This window comes from Esox lucius, chromosome 10 (assembly GCF_011004845.1).
Source record: "Esox lucius isolate fEsoLuc1 chromosome 10, fEsoLuc1.pri, whole genome shotgun sequence".
NCBI classification, from domain to species: Eukaryota; Metazoa; Chordata; class Actinopteri; order Esociformes; family Esocidae; genus Esox; species Esox lucius.
The window spans coordinates 799,795-819,873 of record NC_047578.1 but is presented as its reverse complement, the minus strand read 5'-3'; the positions used below and the strand labels follow the sequence as shown (position 1 = coordinate 819,873).

General features: G+C 41.8%; 1 protein-coding gene across 1 annotated transcript in view; it reads right to left on the bottom strand.

The window, feature by feature from the left end:
- Positions 1-4,813: 4,813 nt before the first annotated feature.
- Positions 4,814-20,079, bottom strand: part of fhod3a (formin homology 2 domain containing 3a) — a 66,034-nt gene continuing 50,768 nt past the window's right edge. Inside the window, 14 exon segments of the mRNA XM_029122846.2 lie at positions 4,814-7,786; positions 8,455-8,628; positions 10,088-10,298; positions 10,848-10,871; positions 11,233-11,437; positions 12,624-12,814; positions 13,155-13,316; positions 13,981-14,100; positions 15,480-15,662; positions 16,031-16,189; positions 16,671-16,811; positions 17,967-18,117; positions 18,119-18,692; positions 18,900-19,283. Of these exon segments, the coding sequence (XP_028978679.2) occupies positions 7,704-7,786; positions 8,455-8,628; positions 10,088-10,298; positions 10,848-10,871; positions 11,233-11,437; positions 12,624-12,814; positions 13,155-13,316; positions 13,981-14,100; positions 15,480-15,662; positions 16,031-16,189; positions 16,671-16,811; positions 17,967-18,117; positions 18,119-18,692; positions 18,900-19,283 (2,762 nt within the window). The 3' untranslated portion in view covers positions 4,814-7,703.

The window sequence follows — 20,079 nt, the reverse complement described above, 5'->3', positions numbered from 1 at the left end:
TGGAAACAAACAAAGAATGCATTGAGGTCGGAAGCACGGGGTGATTTTCCTGAGGAGAAATGTATCAAGCCAAACAAATATTTCCAGTAATAATAATCCATATAATAATTCACATTTCTTGTTACTGCAGAATAATTACCCTGTTGTAGCAAACTGGTTCAAATGAAGATCCTCTGACTGTAGTTGACGCCATGGCGACGGCTTGTATTAACTAACTCTTGTATAACAAAATGTTATGTCATTACAGAGATGTAGATTGGCTTGCTCTTTGTCTACTGCATTGTTCAGTCACAGGTATGAGGTTTACCGGTTTTTCCGGTTTTCCCTCTATGTTTGCTTTCCCCCCTCTAATTTTATTGTAAAAAAAAAAATGCTGACCTCATCGGCCTGACTGTATATTACACAGTATATACAGTAAACAGAAGTTCACAGATTTTTATATGCAGACTTATTTTCACCCGTTGAACTTGACCTTATTTTCACCCGTTGAACTTGACCATAAGAATGTATCTGAGTAATCATTTTATAGTATAAATATAATAATGTCCTTTGAACTGTATTAAAACAGTTTTAAATAATCATATAACTCTATATATTCATTATGATGCAGTATTGCCCTATTTAATTATTTTACATTGATCAGGAATGATCAACAGTACCCAAACTTTATTTGCCATGGTCGACAAGCTTACAAAAAACCCTAAACCAGATAGCACCAGAAATCTTGTCTACGGAGAAATGCAATGAATTTGCTTGTTTCATTAGTGAAAAAATCTAAAGTATTAGACTGATCATCAGAACTACACAGTCAAACAATTACACTGTACCATCACTATGATCACCAAGACATAGCTTGGTTATTATCGCAATTTAATACAATTGATCAAACAGCCCTAGAAGAAACAGTTTGACATCTTAAAGCTTCCACATATTGTCTTGACACAGTGCCATCTGACTTTTCAAAAAATCTATTTTTAACTCTATAACACTTAGTCTGCAGTAAATAGTTAACAGCTCTCTGCAATCAGCCATTTTCCCAGTCCTTGATTGGTTCAGATCTTATCTAGATGGCCGGAGTTACTTTGTTACCATTAGTAATCATGAATCTGATAGGGTGGCTATGACATTCAGAGTTCCCCAGGGATCCGTTCACGGACCACTTCTGTTCAATCTCTATATGCAACATCTGGGTCAAATTCTACAGAACAACAACATTAACTACCACAGCTATGACGATGATATTCAAATATATATGGCTCTCAAATCGTATGACAACAACTCAATAGACTCTCTGTCACTGTATAGAGCACATATATTCCTGGATCAACTAAAATTGTCTAAAATTAAACCAAGATAAAGCAGAGATTAGTAAAGAGCTGAATCAGAATCAAGGGCTTGGTGTCTCAAAAGGACCAAGAGAAGCTCATCCATGCTTTTACAGTATGCCCATTACAGTAGGGTTGACTACTGTAGTAGAGTCCAGAGTCCAAACTAAACATGGCGAAGCTGCATTTAGCAGTTATGCAGCATACAACTGGAATAAACTACCAGATGATTTTAGACATGCTCCAAAGTATACATTTTTAAATCCCAGTTAAAAACACTTCTCTTTTCACATCCCTGTGACTGAGCACATCAACTTAACCACACTATTAGCCTTACAGCTTTTATAGGTACAGTGGATATAAAAAGTCTACACAGAAGAAGATTCATGTTTTGGAATGGCCCAGACAGAGCCCAGACCTGAATCAAATTGAACATCTGTGGGGTGATCTGAAGAGGGCTGTGCACAGGAGATGTCCTCGGCAATCTGACAGATTTGGAGCGTTTTTGCAAAGAAGAGTGGGCAAATATTGCCAGGTCAAGATGTGCCATACTTATGAACTCCTACCCAAAAAGACTGAGTAATGTAATAAAATCAAAAGGTGGTTCAAAAAAGTATTAGTTTAATTGTGTGCACACTTATGCAACCAGGTTATTGTGATTATTTTATTTTTTTCTCAAAGATTTCTGTTTGTTTTTCTAATAATTGTTCACGTTATAGGTCATATTAAAGGTGGAAAAAGTTCTGACATGATTTATCTTTGTCTCATTCTTTCACATCACAAGAATGTGGCATTTTAACAGGGGTGTGTAGACTTTTTATATCCACTGTACATATCTTCCTTACGGTACCTACTATGGAATCTACCAAATCATGTTTTTATTTTTTATTCTATGTAAAGCACATTGTATTGCCTATTTAGTTTGTTTTAATTCTATTGTATTTTTACATTTTGCTTTGTAAAGCAAACTGAATTGCTTCTATGCAGGCTAGGGGGCAAGGCCATTTGGCCTTTGGTGTCACAAAAATATTTAGGGCACAAAGGCCACATGCCAGGGCACAAAGTCCATTGAGAGTGAGTTAGCTAGGTGGATTTGGAGCTTACAAATAAACAACTTGAAATACTGTTAAGAAAAAAACATGCATGACATAAAAACCTATTATTAACTTTTTTAACATCATACTCTAAATATGAACTTATTCTAACTATACGTATAACTCATTGTGTTTTATTTCAGACGTTTTAGTTGAGTGCATTCACATGACGACAAACAGGCAACAGTATTGACAGTAACGTTAAGGCTAGCTATCCAGAAGGCTAACCTTACAGAAGGTTAATAATACAAAAGTTAACCACGAAGTATCCTTTAACATCGCAATCACCTGTGTTTATGGGTACGACCTAAATAAACAAATGTAGTGACTTATTTGTGCGCAAAGAAAGTACTTTTTTTTTTTCACCACAAACGATGCCATGTCTAGTGATGTCTAACCTAACTTTACTTCTCTGCGCTTTCAAAAAGCATTCAGGTGTATTCTCCCACTCAAGGACAGATCTTTACCACTTCCCAATTCATCTTGAACGCACAGTTAAGGTAATGAAAAAGGACAGGTTATCTTTCAATCAGGGATTGACCCTGCCGACCAAAAAGTGGAACAGGATTTCCTGGAACCACCTGGGATTCGAAACAATCACCTTGGGCAGTGTCACGCCCCTCCAATGGCTTGGAAGAGGAGGAGCACACAACAGGCCAAGCCTAAACACACTGGATGAGTGAACTGGGGTGAGTGCACTAGCTAAATGAACTGGGTTGCCACACAATGAAATACCATTACCCAAACATTAGGAAAATTGGGGTTTTATTATCCACCACACAAGACACAATTATCACAATACCCACAATCATTGATCACAATCAATACCCACAATCATTAATCACAATCAATACCCACAATCATTAATCACAATCATTAATCACAATCAATAACCACAATCAACAACCAAGAATCACAGTCAGGGAAGGAGGACTGCAGGCAAAGGAGTTAGGAGTAGGGCGGTGCCAGCGCCAAATCAAAGAAATAAAACCAAAAGGCCTTGCTCTTCCCTACAACTCTACTCCTGGCTGTCACAAATACTTCCCTAGGACACCTCATTGCTACAACACACTGGGCAACAGACGCTTGCTTCTAACCAAGTGGATATAACAGAGGGTTACCTCTGAGTGGTATGTAAACCCCAGGGTAAAGACCTTGCCCTACTCCTCAGAGGTCCAGGGTAAGGATGAGGGTTACACTGCAGGTGTCACTACCCAAATTACATGATTTAACTAGCAGTCAGGTACCAAGAACAAAATCTCTCCCTCTAGCGTTTATTTGAACAAAGCATGTCACAGAAATCTCTCAAATCAACACTGTTGAATTCAGAAAAAGTTTTGTGATGTTTTCTTTCTCTTCCACACCAACACATTCAGCAGGTTCACGTCATTTTAGAGTAGAATTTATTAGAAAAATAATGGACAGAATTTCTGTCAAATATCCCCATATGGAAAATAAATGTATTTTAAATATATTTTTGAATAGATTTGGAAATTTTATTTCTGAACACATTTGGAAAATATATTCCTGAATACATTTGGCAAATATATGTCAAAATGTTTGAAATTGGCAGCTTAAATATATTTGTAAAACATTTATTTAATAAATAGGACAATCAGCAAGGTGGTGTTTCAAACCTGCAACCTAATGTTCCACAATCAGGAGCGCTAACCACTACACCAAACAAGATCAGGTTGGTAGAGGCAAGTAGTGGTATTACCAAGTTTACTTTAGTACGTTAAACTATATTTGTGACTAAAATGAAATGTATTTTGGTAATGTAAACATCTATAAAATGTGTTTCAACACCGAAATGTGATATAATCAATACGTCGGTAATTACATTTCATCATTTTACTTTCACAGGACCTGGAAAATGCATTTTAATATGGGCTTCCAAAAAATAATTGTAATGTATTTTCTATAATACATTAAAATTGTAATGAGAGCATTGTTGACGGTAAAATACATTTGGAAAAAACTGAAAGGTATTTATACATTTTCAAATACATTTCGGAATAATAGCTGAAATCTATAGGGAAATGTATTTATACATTTTTAAATACATTTCAGAATAAAAGGTGAAATACATTTTGAGACCTGAAATTTATTTTGAATAAAGATAAATGTATTCAACATATATTCACCATACATTCAACATACATTTTGCATTGCAACAATATATTTAAAATACATTTATTATCCGTATGGGTCTTTGTGCACATTAAAAACGGAAAGTGATTTTCCAAATAGCTCATAACAGCTCTGGTGGAATTGTAACCGGCCACATCAGGCACTAAAACCACACTGCTTAACCCACTGAGCTACGAGGACAGCGTTTAACAACGCTTCTACAGTCCATGTGTTTGAGTCCTGAGCATCCAGATTCACCAGTCAACATCTGAATGGGCATTTTAATGTAGGCTACAGAACCCCCCCAAACACAAACATCCACACACACCTTTTATTTAGTGAACAACGTGTTTATTGCACAATGTGTAGAGTCCTAAGTGAAAGGTGTAACATAAATTATATCCAACAGCATTATAAGTGTTCAGTTCACTGTTGAAAGTAAAATTGTACAATTTCCAAAATCAAAGTCAATTTGAATCAACAACCATTAAACAGAACAGTATCATTTCTTGGGGAACAAAGAATATTTTCAAAGAGACCACATTTTCTCTCCCTTGTAACAAACAACAAATATAAATGTACCCTGTGAACATAAAATGCTTGTTTTTGCTTCTTTTTAAATCCCAAATCATGATTTTTCTCAAACTATACACTATGCTACAGAAAAAAAACAAAGAAAACACACTAAACAGACACAATAGTATAGCTACAACAACTCAGTCATTCTACATCTTCTATACACATTTCCCCTGCAGTTTTCCTTTAAAATACTTGTTTAATCTTTTTCTTTCTTTTATTTTTTTTTACAATTTATAAACAATTCTTCTGAGATAAAATATGTCTGATAAGAATTGTTTTTTTTTATTGTCTAAAGAACAACATGAAGCATCAACTTCAGGGAAACAGGACTGGTAGAACTGTCAAGTATCCCTTGGGAACTATGTTTACCAACAACTGATGTAATCAGTTGAGGCCTGAATTCTTGCATGAGCTCTCAGAGATGACACCTAGGCTTTAGCTTGGAAAAATAACCTTTAAGTCTTAAAGCTTACTTGCTGTTTTTAAATCCAGTTAGGTAATTCAAAATTCCAGAAAGATCCTGAAAATGTGTGATGTTTTCACAAAATCCTTTAAGAGGGTTCTTGAATTTCCTGGCAACTTGCAAAACGTTTTTGGGGGAATTATAAAACCCTAAAACTGTCCCTCAGGTTTTTGCAGTAAAATATTTAAATATTCAATAATTTTATAACTATAAATTAAACTTTAACACATTTTGGTAAAACCATTTGGTTGAAATAAAAAAACAACATGAATGAAATTGCTAATTCTTCATGTACTTTTTACTATAACTTAATAAGAAACAACATACTAGTTCGAAATAGTTGTTTAGAGGTTTAGAGAGAATTCCTAGCGATGTAACCAGGAAAATATCATGGCCTTAACTAGAAAAAGTGACAAAGAGGATGAGAAATATGGCAGAGAAAGGTAAGTGCTGTAGAATACATGTAAACCTAAAGGCACACACCAAACCAACAGCCTTCCTCGCATCAAAGGAATAAAACTCAAACAATCGATCGGAGGTGACAAACCGAGAGAGACTCAAATATCCCATTACTTAAGAAGCCAGTTTTGACAGGTCAAGGTGATGTTAATTAATTGCTTCTAGCAAAGTGTACTGGTGAATGGCGTTACAAAACAACACATCCTTACAGTTGTGTCCTTAGAATGGCAGAACATTCTTCAGTTTGGGAAGGAAGAGAAGGGAGCGATAATAAAAAAAAAAACATTGTCTTTCTTCCAACGGAAGTTCAGAGTTTTAATACAGAAGATATTCAGCCTCCAGATGTATTAGGAGAGTAAAGTTCAAACAGCTATTTTACCTGAATACTCAAGGAATATGAAGATACAATTAAAAGATGAATATGAAGTAAAAGTACAATGTCCTCTTAATCTATTTCACCACTTAAATGTTTTACAAACTAAGAATAACAGCACTGGCACTGTGTAGTTCTTCTTCTGGCTTTGGAGTCTGCTTCTCACAAAAGTCGGACATAGCAAAATCTACAGTTTGGAATGTCCTAAAAAGAAAGAAACCACTGGTGTCTTTATCAAATGGCAACAACAAGGTTGGCCAAGGTAAACAACAAAACAGGATTCTGGGGTGAAAGTGTCAAAATCTACTGTCACAGAAAACCTCAATAGTGGAATTACAATACACAGCAAGATGCTTTGATCAGCACCAAAAACAAAAAGGCCAGACTAGAATTTGCTAAAACGTACTGAGATCAGCCAGTATAGAATATTATGGAAAGACGAGAGGATGGTGAAGCATTGTCAGTCATAGGAAGGCAAAAGTTTGGAGACAAAAAGGAACTGCAGATGATCCAAAGTATTTCACCTCATCGATCAAGCCTAGTGGGGGTGTGTCATAGCATTGGCATACATACTTTCAAAATCAATGCCAAAATTTCACAATTTCTGCCAGGGTACGCAAACTTATGAGCACAACTGTATGTTTTGAAACAGACAGAAAGAAAAGGTGACATTCTGTACTTATCCCTCAAATTCATTTTTAAATATTATTTTCATATTCCTTGAATGTTTTTTACTTCACTGTCTCCTAACATCTGGAGGGCACGGTACATGTCTACTGCAGCTAGTTGAGTAAAACATTGCTTACAGCAAGCAGAAACTGTTATCCCTTAATGTGTTTCATTTATAAAGGCTGTCCCAGTTAAATGTAACTAAATATATTGATAAAAATCAAATGACGAATCCGTCTCCAGTCAAGCCTTGAGGCAAAATGATGACATTTTAGATTCATTCTCATTAAACCAGATTACATAAAGTTGTTTCCCCAAAAATCTGTTCTAACAACAATTTATACTTTTGGAAATGCATTTTTCCTTTTTGTTCTTCCTGCTGTTCTTCAGCCTGTTCCTTAAGAGATGTCTGAAGAGACCCTTTAACAAAGAGGTCATTATCAACCAATGATGCATTATACTAACGCATGATTCCCTGCCAGCACAATGAAAGCCACTAATAAGGCTACTGATTGGTTGGAGCGGGGCTGTGAAGGCAGAAGCGTAGCAAGGCAGGGTTTCGGGGTGCGCTCCATGGCATTCCCCACCCCCTGTTGTCAGGGGGGACGTCACACTGGCATCTCTGAGCCTTCCGAGAGTCCAAGAAGTAGAGCCTCTTCTGGCGTTAGACCGCTCTTCAGAGTCCGTCTTACTATACACACACACACACACACACACACACAACCCACATCGACAGACACAAACACAGACACACACACACACACACACAGACAGACAGACACACACACACACACACAGACAGACAGACAGACACACACAGACAGACAGACAAACACAGACAGACAGACAGACACACAGACAGACAGACAGACAGACACACACACAGACAGACAGACAGACAGACAGACAGACAGACAGACAGACACACAGACAGACACACAGACAGACAAACACACAGACAGACACACACAGACAGACAGACACAGACAGACAGACACACAGACAGACACACAGACAGACACACAGACAGACAGACACACAGACAGACACACAGACAGACACACAGACAGACAGACAGACAGACACACAGACAGACACACAGACAGACACACAGACAGACACACAGACAGACACACACAGGCATTGGGAGAGAGAGATGAGTATTTAATGCTCCACCCGCTCTATCATTTCTAAACCTACATTCCAGTCTTACAGAGCTTGTTGTTCCACACCAACACTTTTTTGTGTCAAAAACCAACCCTTGAGTAAACCCAGTAACTTATTCCAGGGCAGTCAGTCTTATGATTGGTTCCTAGCTTTAAAAACGACACGCATGATTGGCTGTGAGTGAGGACGTACGTGATTTGCGGTTGGCTCGTGACCTTCGTCTCTCCCGGGGCACTGCCCTCTGACTTGGGCCCTGAGTGGCCGACCTCACGATGCGCTCCATGATCTCATCAGCTTCATCATCGCCAGACCTCTGAGACTCCGGGCCCACCACCATGGTTGGTGTCCAAGCCTGTTGGATACGGCCTGATGGAGAGAGGGTGGAGGTATGGAGGAGGGAGAGATGGAGGTAGAGATGGAGGGAGAGATGGAGGGAGGGAGGACAAGGTAAGGTGGAGGGAGGAGAAGGGTGAAGGGAAAAGAGGGAGGTGCAGGGAGGAGAGGGGTGGAGGGAGGACAGAAGGAGGTGGAGGGAGAAGGGTGAAGGGAGGACAGAGGGAGGTGCAGGGAGGAGAAGGGTGGAGGAAGGACAGAAGGAGGTGGAGGGAGAGATGGAGGGAGGACAGAGGGTGGTGCAGGGAGGAGAGGGGTGGAGGGAGGACAGAAGGAGGTGGAGGGAGAAGGGAGGACAGAAGGAGGTGGAGGGAGAAGGGTGAAGGGAGGACAGAGGGAGGTGCAGGGATATAGAAACAAATAGGGCTGCAATGATAATTAGTCCAAGGCAACTTACTCAGGTAGTAAAATCTGTCGACTTCCATTTCAGCCATACATTACTGATGTGTGTGGGACGCACAATTCATAGAAAAAGCATCAAAATTGCAATATTGACATGTGCAATATCAAAATTGCCAACTTATGATATTGCGCTTCACGCGAGGCAACGGGCATGCATCGTATGTCCGTAATTGTTTTTCTTGCAGGTGCTGTAGGTATTTTTGTAGATAACTTAAATTCCTGGACTTTTTTTGTTGAAATACTTGAGGATTTTTCAATGTTTGAGTTAACACTGCAACTGCGTCTGCTTCAAGCTAGCGAGTGGCACTAAGATATATTGTCCCACATACACAACAGGATGGTAATTAAAAGTTTCATCTTCAATGTCGGTGCCTACAAACAAACTTAATATGGGAGAAAATGTCCCTCAAGGGTTGAGAAATGTTGACCAACCAGCCATGGCAACGGCAGAAACCTAGCAAACACTGCAAACACCACTAAATGAGCAGGGACACAAATAGTTGGACACAAGCTGCACCTTCAAATTGGCAATAAGTGTAAAATAGAAAACACTGAACTTTAACTAGATTTTTATTCAGTTTAATAGCCCATTATGTAGACTATGATCTCTATGATAAGTGAGATAATCTACGCAGCCATGTTTGAAAATCGCAAATCCTAACTGTAATTGCAATAATTGTCAAAGTCAAAATCCCGATTCAATATTTCATCCAAATCAGCCCTGTGTCTACAAACATGTTACTTAAAACATTTGTCAGCCTGGAGGCAGCATTGCATTGGCACCAGAACACAGACAAATCTCTAGAGTATTTCATAGAAAAATATAATGATTGCGCCATGTAGACTCAGAACTGGTCTCCTCCATGGATGCATCCACAAGACTGTGTGTGTGTGTGTGTAGTTGGGTGTAGAGGTGTGTATGTGTGGTGTGTGTGTGTGTGGTTGGGTGTAGAGGTGTGTGTGTGTAGAAGTGTGTGTGTGTGTGTAGGTGTGTGTGTGTGTAAGTGTGTGTGTGTGTGATCTCCCTCACCACCTCGGCCAGGACGGGACCTGGTACGTGTGCGTAGCCCTGGCACCCCCGAGACCTCTCTGTCGCCACCCTGCAGGCTGGTCTTCAGTACTGCCTTCATGAACTCATGCTCGGCTGCATCCTCTGCATGGCCCAATCCCTGAGGCTGCACACACTCCACCACACCACTGGGGGCGCTGCTGCTGCTGCCAGCATTACACCGTCCTGTGGACTGATGAATAGAAGAGAAAATTTAAGCTGTAAGAAGAATCCAGTCAACGAAACACAGTTGTTGGTTAGTCCTTCTGTACAGCACAAAGAATCAATGCAGCTATACAGATATTGCTGGCTTGGCCACATTGTAGGTCAATAAATCAGAGTTAGTTACACAAAAACACTCACGATCAGGCCAGGGAAGAACACATGCGATGTTGGGTTAAATAACACAGCCATTTAGTCAATACTGACTATTGTCTATTACCAAAAAATCACCAAACTATTGTGTATTATAAAACTAGTGTGTTTCATCAAACTAATGGGTATTGTGAAACTACTATATATTGTTAAACTGAAAATAATGTCAAAATGAAAATACCTGCAGTTAGGATTAGGCATAACGTTAGCATTGTTGTTAAGGTTAGTGTTGAACAGTGAGGTAGGGGGGTTAAGCCGTAACTTGTCACTGAGCTTCATTGGGACAACCCTGACAAGACCGAAACAATGTAGTGACGGCGATGTCATGTACACATGCAAATACACAGACAGACGGACAGCGTGGTACCTCCTGCTCCTCTTCATCATCTGACTACAGGGGGAAGAGTGGAGAAGAGGTAAGAGAAAAAATACAAAAAAGAAGAAAGGAGAAAAGATACTCAGAGGGGAGAGCAATGCAGACGTAGAGCACAGTACTTTAAGGAAAGGTCATCAACGAGACATCGGCGTCAACAGATGCAACCTTTCAGTTCTGATTCCATCTAGAGCACTTTGAGGGGTGTAACGTGATGAGAGGAAGATGTGTGGTCAAGAGATTCTAAGAACTAATGATCCAGACAAAAGGCTTGGGGCCCAGAGTGGACAAGTGGTGTCTGTAAACCTCACATTGCTTTGATCATGTGTGTGTGTGTGTGTGTGTGTGTGTGTGTGTGTCTGGACTTTACTCTACTCACGGGTGCATTGACGTCCATGATCATCTTGCCGCGGGTTTTGTTGCGTTCCCGGTGGTCGGCTCGTTTCTGTTTCTGCTGCAGAACCCGGTCACGGGTGGTCCTGTACTCTAGAGCAAACTCACTGATGATCTTGCTGAAGCGGTGGACACTGATCTCTCTGATACTGTAGGCTGGATGTCCCAGGTACAGCAGGAAAGCATGAAACCTGTCGTGGGGAGAGACATCATTATTGTAGAGAAAAGACTGAAGCTACATAACACTAGTCCCCTTTAGAGAAGGGGTCCTGAAGTCTGGGGGCCCAGAGAACTATTGGTGATAACTCAAATCCCCTTTAGAGAAGGGGTCCTGAAGTCTGGGGGCCCAGAGAACTATTGGTGATAACTCAAATCCCCTTTAGAGAAGGGGTCCTGAAGTCTGGGGGCCCATAGTACTGTTGGTGATAACTCAAATCCCCTTTAGAGAAGGGGTCCTGAAGTCTGGGGGCCCATAGTACTGTTGGTGTTATCTCAAATCCCCTTTAGAGAAGGGGTCCTGAAGTCTGGGGGCCCATAGTACTGTTGGTGTTATCTCAAATCCCCTTTAGAGAAGGGGTCCTGAGGTCTGGAGGCCCAGAGTACTATTGGTGATAACTCAAATCCCCTTTAGGGAAGGGGTCCTGAAGTCTGGGGACCTGGAATACTGCTGCTGTTCTATTCTACATGGTAAATACATTTATTCAGCACGTGTCCTAACAGATTAGAAATATATAATAATAAAAACCATCAATACTCTTGGTCCTGATTAGAGGGCTAGCATAAAAACCATTAGTATTCTGGGTCCGGATTGGAGGGCAATGATAAAAAACTGCAGTATTCTGGGTCCTGATTGGAGGGCTATAATAAAAAAGTGGTATTCTGGGTCCGGATTGGAGGGCTATAATAAAAACCAGCAGATTTCTGGTCCTGATTGGAGGGCTATAATATAAACCAGTAGTATTATTGTCCTGATTGGAGGGCTATAATAAAAACCAGACGTAACCTGGGTCCTGATTGGAGGGCTATAATAAAAACCAGCAGTATCCTAGATCCTGATTGGAGGGCTATAATGAAAACCAACAGATTTCTGGTCCTGATTGGAGGTCAATAATAAAAACCAGTGGTATTCTGGGTCCTGAATGTAGGGCTATAATAAAAACCAGTAGTATTATAGTCCTGATTGGAGGGCTATAACAAAAATCTGCGGTATTCTGGGTCCTGATTGGAGGCTATAATAAAAACCTGCAGTATTTTTGGTCCTGATTAGAAGGCTATAATAAAAAACTCAGAACCAAGTTCAGAACCAATAGTATAATGCCCTCTAGTGTTTAGGAAGCATGTGTGTGTGTGTGTGTGTGTGTGTGTCTCCTTGGTTACCTGTTGATGATTCTTCGGTGGACTATTTTCAGAATGATGATCCTCTCGGCACAGTCTTTCAGGAAGTCAGACATCTTCTGTTTCAGGGTGGGCTTCATCTCATGCTTGGCAATCACCTTCAAGTGGTCCCATGATGCTTTGCAGCGGCGCTCCATCAGTGCTAGGTTCTCCTGCAGCTGGTCAAAGTCCACCTGAGGACACAGGGTTAATTAATCAATCCCTGATCAATGTCATTAGTTAATCAATCCCTGATGAATCAATTATTAATTAAACAATCACTAATCAATCAATTATGGAGTCAATCAGTCTACCAGTCAGTCTACTAGTCAATAAATCCACAATAAAAGAAATAGTCAATAAAAAGAGACAATATTGTTTGCTCAATTAACCAATTAACTACTAAACCTACTAGGCAACAGGCCAATTAATGTATAAATGAATAAGCAAATACAGTTTATCAATTAGCCCACCAACAAACCAATAGTGCTAGCAAGCTAACAATCAGTAAATAATTGAATGTGTGTGACACACCTTGGCAGAGCGTGTGATGGCTCCTATCTCTGAGTAGAGGTCAGTACTCTGAGGGTAGTTGTCCACAACTATTGAACAAGCATGGTGCAGAAGAGACTGCTTGTGCACTGTATCCTTCACCTCAGGAACCTTCTCCAAGTAACTCAGCTCAAAACCTTTAGCCTGGGGAGAAAAATACAGGTGGTTAGCCGTTAGCCTGAGGGGATGGGAATACAAGTGGTTAGCCATTAGCCTGTGGGGACGGGAATACAGGTGGTTAGCCTGTAGCCTGAGGGGATGGGAATACAGGTGGTTAGCCATTAGCCTGAGGGGATGGGAATACAGGTGGTTAGCCATTAGCCTGAGGGGACGGGAATACAGGTGGTAAGCCGTTAGCCTGAGGGGACGGGAATACAGGTGGTAAGCTGTTAGCCTGAGGGGATGGGAATACAGGTGGTTAGCCGTTAGCCTGAGGGGAGGGAAATACAGGTGGTTAGCTGTTAGCCTGAGGGGATGGGAATACAGGTGTTTAGCCGTTAGCCTGAGGGGATGGGAATACAGGTGGTTAGCCATTAGCCTGAGGAGATGGGAATACAGGTGGTTAGCCGTTAGCCTGAGAGAATGGGAATGGGAACTTTTTGAAATAATTTGCTGTTAGACTCTGTAAAAGGCATGGAGTTGAACCTTTTCCCTTACTAACCCTCTTTCAAATGAGATCTGCAAACTTCCCAAGGAATAAGCTGGTCTTAATGACACCTATCTCATATTAGAGAGACACGGCAGGGGGAGTTATAGTGCCCCTGGTTTCTAGTCCTGAGTGGGAAAAAAGTCTGAGTGGGAAACTCACGTTGGTGCTGTTCAGAAAGTTTCCTATGGCGAGGAGCGTAGACAGGATGTAGCGCAGCGTCTTGTTCTTCTGCAGCTGCTCCATGCCCTCCTTCAGATCCTGCAGTGGCTCTGCCACCTCCTACACACACACACAAACACACACACATTTATAAAAAAAATCAAAACACACACATATATAAAAAATCTAAAACACACACACACATATACAAAATAAAAAACACATACACACAAACAAAATAAAATACACACACACAAACACACATACAAAACCAAACACACACAAAATCCAAAACACACACACAAATACAAAATCACACACATACATACACACACAAAATCAAACATACACACACAAAATCAAACACACACACACAAAATCAAACACACACACACACACACAATCAAACACACACATACACACAAAATCACACACACACACACAAATGCAATTTTCAAAATTAAAAACACACACCCACACACACATACAAAATCAAAAACACAAACAAACAAACACACACACACAATCAAAAAACACACACACAAAATCAAACACACACACACACACACACAATCAAACACACATACACACAAAATCACACACACGCACACAAATGCAATTTTCAAAATTAAAAACACACCCACACACACATACAAAATCAAAAACACAAACAAAAACACACACACACACCATCATCATCTCTGTGTGTATACATCCATATTTCTCTGTGTGACTAGGTAGCGTGCCTTTCCAGTGTCCATATGTCCATTAATACATCTGTGTGTGTTGCATGATATAGTTACCATGTATGGTTGGTTACCATGTATAATTACCATGTATGGTTGGTTACCATGTATAGTTACCATGTATGGTTGGTTATCATGTATAGTTACCATGTATGGTTGGTTACCATGTATGGTTGGTTACCATGTATAGTTACCATGTATGGTTGGTTACCATGTATGGTTGGTTACCATGTATTGTTACCATGTATTGTTGGTTACCATGTATAGTTGGTTACCATGTATAGTTGGTTACCATGTATGGTTACCATGTATGGTTGGTTACCTTGTATAGTTACCATGTATGGTTGGTTACCATGTATGGTTACCATGCATTAAAACTCTACTACCACTGGTGGAAGTCTGTAAAGTTTACAGAGCATCTCCTCCAGTGCAAGGCTGTAAACTTTACAGCCTAGCACAGGAGGAGCTTTTCTGTAAACTTTACAGAACAGCCCCTCATGTGCAAGGCTGTAAACCTGAAAGTGAAGTTCAAGGAGGAGAACCAACATGTTTTTGAATCTTATGCTTTTGTGTACGGTCCAAATTAAACTATTCCCTACATATTTATAACCAGACGATTTGACAACCTTGATTTGTCTTTGAAATCAATTTCACAGACCAGAAGCTTTTTTAGTTTGACTAAAACATGTCTCTTTGTAATAATGTGCTGATTTTGAGGACCAAGACAGCTCACACAAACACACGTGCACACACCTTCTCTGTGACCTCGTAGTCCATCTTGAAGGCCCAGAGCTGTAGGCGGGCAGACAGTTCGCTAATAGAGGACAGAATGAGGAGGAACTGTTCTGCTGAGCCCAGGGGTATGTCGGGGTTGGCCAGCTGGGCCTCCTGGATCTTCTGCTTCTCCTCCTCCGTAGGGACCATCGTCAGGATTTTCTACATTTGAGGTAGAAAGGGGGACATGGAGGGTGAAGGAGGGATGGGGGAGAAGGACAGGGAGGGACAGGGATGACTACCAGGTTAAACGGTCAGCTGTGAGGTGAGGGAAAGAATGGCCTGAGATTTCTGCTGAAGATTTTTTCATCTGAGTCAAGCTGCAGGATCTTTGATATTCTACATAAAGCCCTCTGGTGGTTTAAAGTTGTATACTGTATAATGCTGAACAAGGATTGGCTGGAATTCTAAATAACCTGAAAATGCTGCTCTTTGAGTGACTACCTGAAGTGCCTAACCTTAACCTCTGACCCATAATCATCCTCTTCACCATCTTTATTATCGTCTACATGATCCTCTTCATCTCTCACCTCGATGCCCTCCTTGTTCAGTGCGTACTCGTCAAAGTTGAGGATGGCGGTTTTGATGGTGCGGGGGGGTGGGAGGACGGTCAGGCCGATGTTGATGGAGTTACTCCTCTTGGAGTCCAAAACAATGACCTCCTGACGCTTCCCATCTGCTGCTGTTTTCTGACGGGGATCAGAGACAATGTTAAAGCATTCACATCATTCACAGATAGACTAGTCAAAGACATGTTTATATTCCAAAACTGGCTGTCATATATTAATGTATTTAATAAATATATCCAACCCATACATTTTATTTATATATTTTCGATACACATATTTATGTATGGGACACTCCAATCACCCAGACAGTCTGAAGTCTGAATTCAGAAGAATCCAAGGTGGTCTGCAACCTAAACCACTTCCCTCTCCACATCGTTTTGAACCTGTTTTACTTTCAAAACAAGAACAGACCACTGCAAGGCTTTGTGTCTGGATCGCCAAACTGTTCTACAAGGGATCTGAATGGTACTAGATTTACCACCAGCCGTGGGTTTAGAGTGGAGCTACAGTTCAAAGGTTCAGAGGTCAACATTGATCCCCCGCCCTGCCCCGCCCCTGCCTCAATTTAACACAGTTGGGTTAAATGTGTGTCTATGGTTACCTTGGTGACCGGTATTTCCTTAGACTTGGTTTCAAAGAGGTGCTCTAGTTTGGAGGTGTCGATTCTGACCGGTTCCAGTTTGGACCACAGAGAGTCTCCACTACTCCGGCTACCGATGTACTGGGAATCTGATGGATGCACCTGGACACAACACGATCACTCAACACGATCGCTCAACACGATCGCTCAACACGATCGCTCAACACGATCGCTCAACACGATCGCTCAATCAACACGATCGCTCAATCAACACGATCGCTCAACACAATCAATACAATCACTCAACACGATCAATCAAAATGATCACTCAACACGATCACTCAACATGCTCAATCAACATGATCGCTCAATCAACACGATCACTCAACACACTCAATCAATACGATCACTCAACACGATCACTCAACATGCTCAATCAACACGATCACTCAACACACTCAATCAATACGATCGCTCAACACGATCAATCAACACGATCACTCAACACGATCAATCAAAATGATCACTCAACACGATCACTCAACATGCTCAATCAACACGATCACTCAACACACTCAATCAACACGATCGCTCAACACACTCAATCAATACGATCGCTCAACACGATCAATCAACACGATCACTCAACACGATCAATCAAAATGATCACTCAACACGATCACTCAACATGCTCAATCAACACGATCACTCAACACACTCAATCAACACGATGACTCAACACGATCACTCAACACGATCACTCAACATGATCGCTCAATCAACACGATCGCTCAACACACTCAATAAGATCACTCAACACGATCAATCAAAACGATCACTCAACACGATCAATCAAAATGATCACTCAACACGATCACTCAACATGCTCAATCAACACGATCACTCAACACGCTCAATCAACACGATCGCTCAACACACTCAATCAATACGATCGCTCAACACGATCAATCAACACGATCACTCAACACGATCAATCAAAATGATCACTCAACACGATCACTCAACATGCTCAATCAACACGATCACTCAACACACTCAATCAACACGATGACTCAACACGATCACTCAACACGATCACTCAACATGATCGCTCAATCAACACGATCACTCAACACACTCAATAAGATCACTCAACACGATCAATCAAAACGATCACTCAACACGATCACTCAACATGCTCAATCAACACGATCAGTAACAGTGATTTCTCATTCATTAAGGAAACTGTACTTAGAAGAAAAAATGACCTAAACCACCCAGAACCAGAATCAGCAGTGAATCAGCAGAGCCACCCACCTCACTCCAGAACAACTTGATGGTCTTCTTCTTCTTCTGGAACAGGGGCTGAGACGGCAGGGCTGTAGAGAAGGGAGGAGGAGGAGGCAAGCCTCTCATCCCAGACATGGGCGGAGGAGGGGGGAAGCCAAACATGGGTGGAGGAGGGGGGCAGTAAGGGTTGGGGGGTGGGGGGAGGAGGGTGACACAGGGAGTCTGACCCCCCCATCAGACCGACGTCCAAAAGGTCTCGGTCATCTTCCTCTTTCAGGTCGGTGAAGTCGATGTCTCTGATGCGGAGCTCCCGAGGACTGGCCAGGAGCTGGTCCCAGATGGTGTCGGACTCTTTTTTGGGGGGTAGTGGAGGGGGCTTCTCTATTTCAACATCAGCCTCATAAGGGGGGCTATCGAGGGGGGTGGGGGGGGACCCCAAGCCCTTTACCAAATCACCAAATCTCTCTGCAAAGGCCCGGACGTTCAAATTAGATCCTATTTTTTCTGGGTGTTTTTCCGGGGAGACGTTTTTTTGGGCATTCTCATCCTGCTCTCCCTCGCCCGGTGGTTGGCTGGCTTCCAGTTTGGCCTCCCCCTCCTCCCCTTTCTCCTGTCCTCCCTCCTCTCCCTCCTCGTCTGCACAGGGCTTGGGGCTCTGCGAGTAAAGCATGTCCAACATGAAGAGCTTGCTGTGGAGGATGTTGCTGCACTGTTCATTTACAGCCACATCCTTGACACTCTGGATCCAGTGGCCTGAAGACAGGAAGGGATGAGAGGAGGGATGAGAACAGGGGAGACAGGGTTAAATGAAGACGAATTAGAAATTATAGAGGGATGAGGGGAAAAGGGGGAGAGAAGCAGGGATGACAGACAGCTCAGACCAGTTTCAGTGATCTCTTTCTCTCCTTTTCTTCTCTCTCTCTTTCTCTCACTCCTCTCTCCTTTCTTTCTCTCTCTCACCGTTGTCAGTGCTCCCCCTCTCCTCTCTCTCTAGGGTGCTGCTGGCAGAGGAGATACTGGAGGCAGAGCAGTTGTCTTTCTCATTCACTTCTTCATTCTGTCGCTCTTTGTCACTCAGGATCCCGCTGTCCTCCTGCTCCTCCTCCTCCCTCTCCCCCTTCTCCGGTGGTGCCTCTTCCTCCTCCCTCTCCCCCTTCTCCGGCGGTGTCTCTGCCTCTTCCTCCTCTTCTCCCTCCTTCTCAGATGTTCTGACTTCCTTCTCTTCTTCTGCTTCCTCTTTAGGCTCTTCTGTTTCCTTCTTCTCTTTCAGGTCCTCTTGACCAGGTTCTGCCTTGGTCTCCTCTGGTTCTGGACAGGAAGTGAAATCCTCTGGCTTTAGGTCTTCTGTTCCACAGTGAAGAAGAAAAAACTACAGGTTAGAAGCACACACACACAAACACACATACACACGCACACAAACACACGCACACACAAACAGATACACACACACGCGCGCGCGCGCACACAAACACACACGCACACACGCATGTTTGTTTTCTATACTTAACCCTAACCATTCTCTCATCCCTGACCTTAACCTCATTTAAATCCTAACTCTAACCTTAACTCCAAGCTTAAGAAAGCCATTTATTAAAGTTTGAACTGGCAAAATGTCCTCACTAGTCATGATTTACCAGGGGCTATTATACTGTAGAGATGCTGGCATGCGATAAGAGCTGGTGTCACCTTCACAGACACACAAACAAGCAGAAATAAACCCCACTTCTACATGATGGTGGTTACTCAATGGTGGGTTGTGAGGGTGCAGGATATGAGCAGGAAACGTCCCTGTTTACATCAACACACATTCACACACACATCTACATCACTGCAGGACCACTTCCGCCCCTCCTCCAGATGTTTTTGTAAGACACATTTAAAAAAGGTCTTTCAAAAACAGGTCGCCCTCCAAAACAGTTCTAGGTCTATATTAACACCTGCAGCTCTGGGGTTCAAATGGCAACAAGCTGAAACAATTTGAGGATAAGAGTGATTGCTCCAGAGCGTCCACTTGGGATTTGAACCGACAACCTTCTGGTTTTAATTCAAAAGCAACCCTGCTCACACTGTACTGTTACTACACTAACAGATATTCTGGAACACACAATTACAGGGAAAAAACACAACATGTGCACAGAGA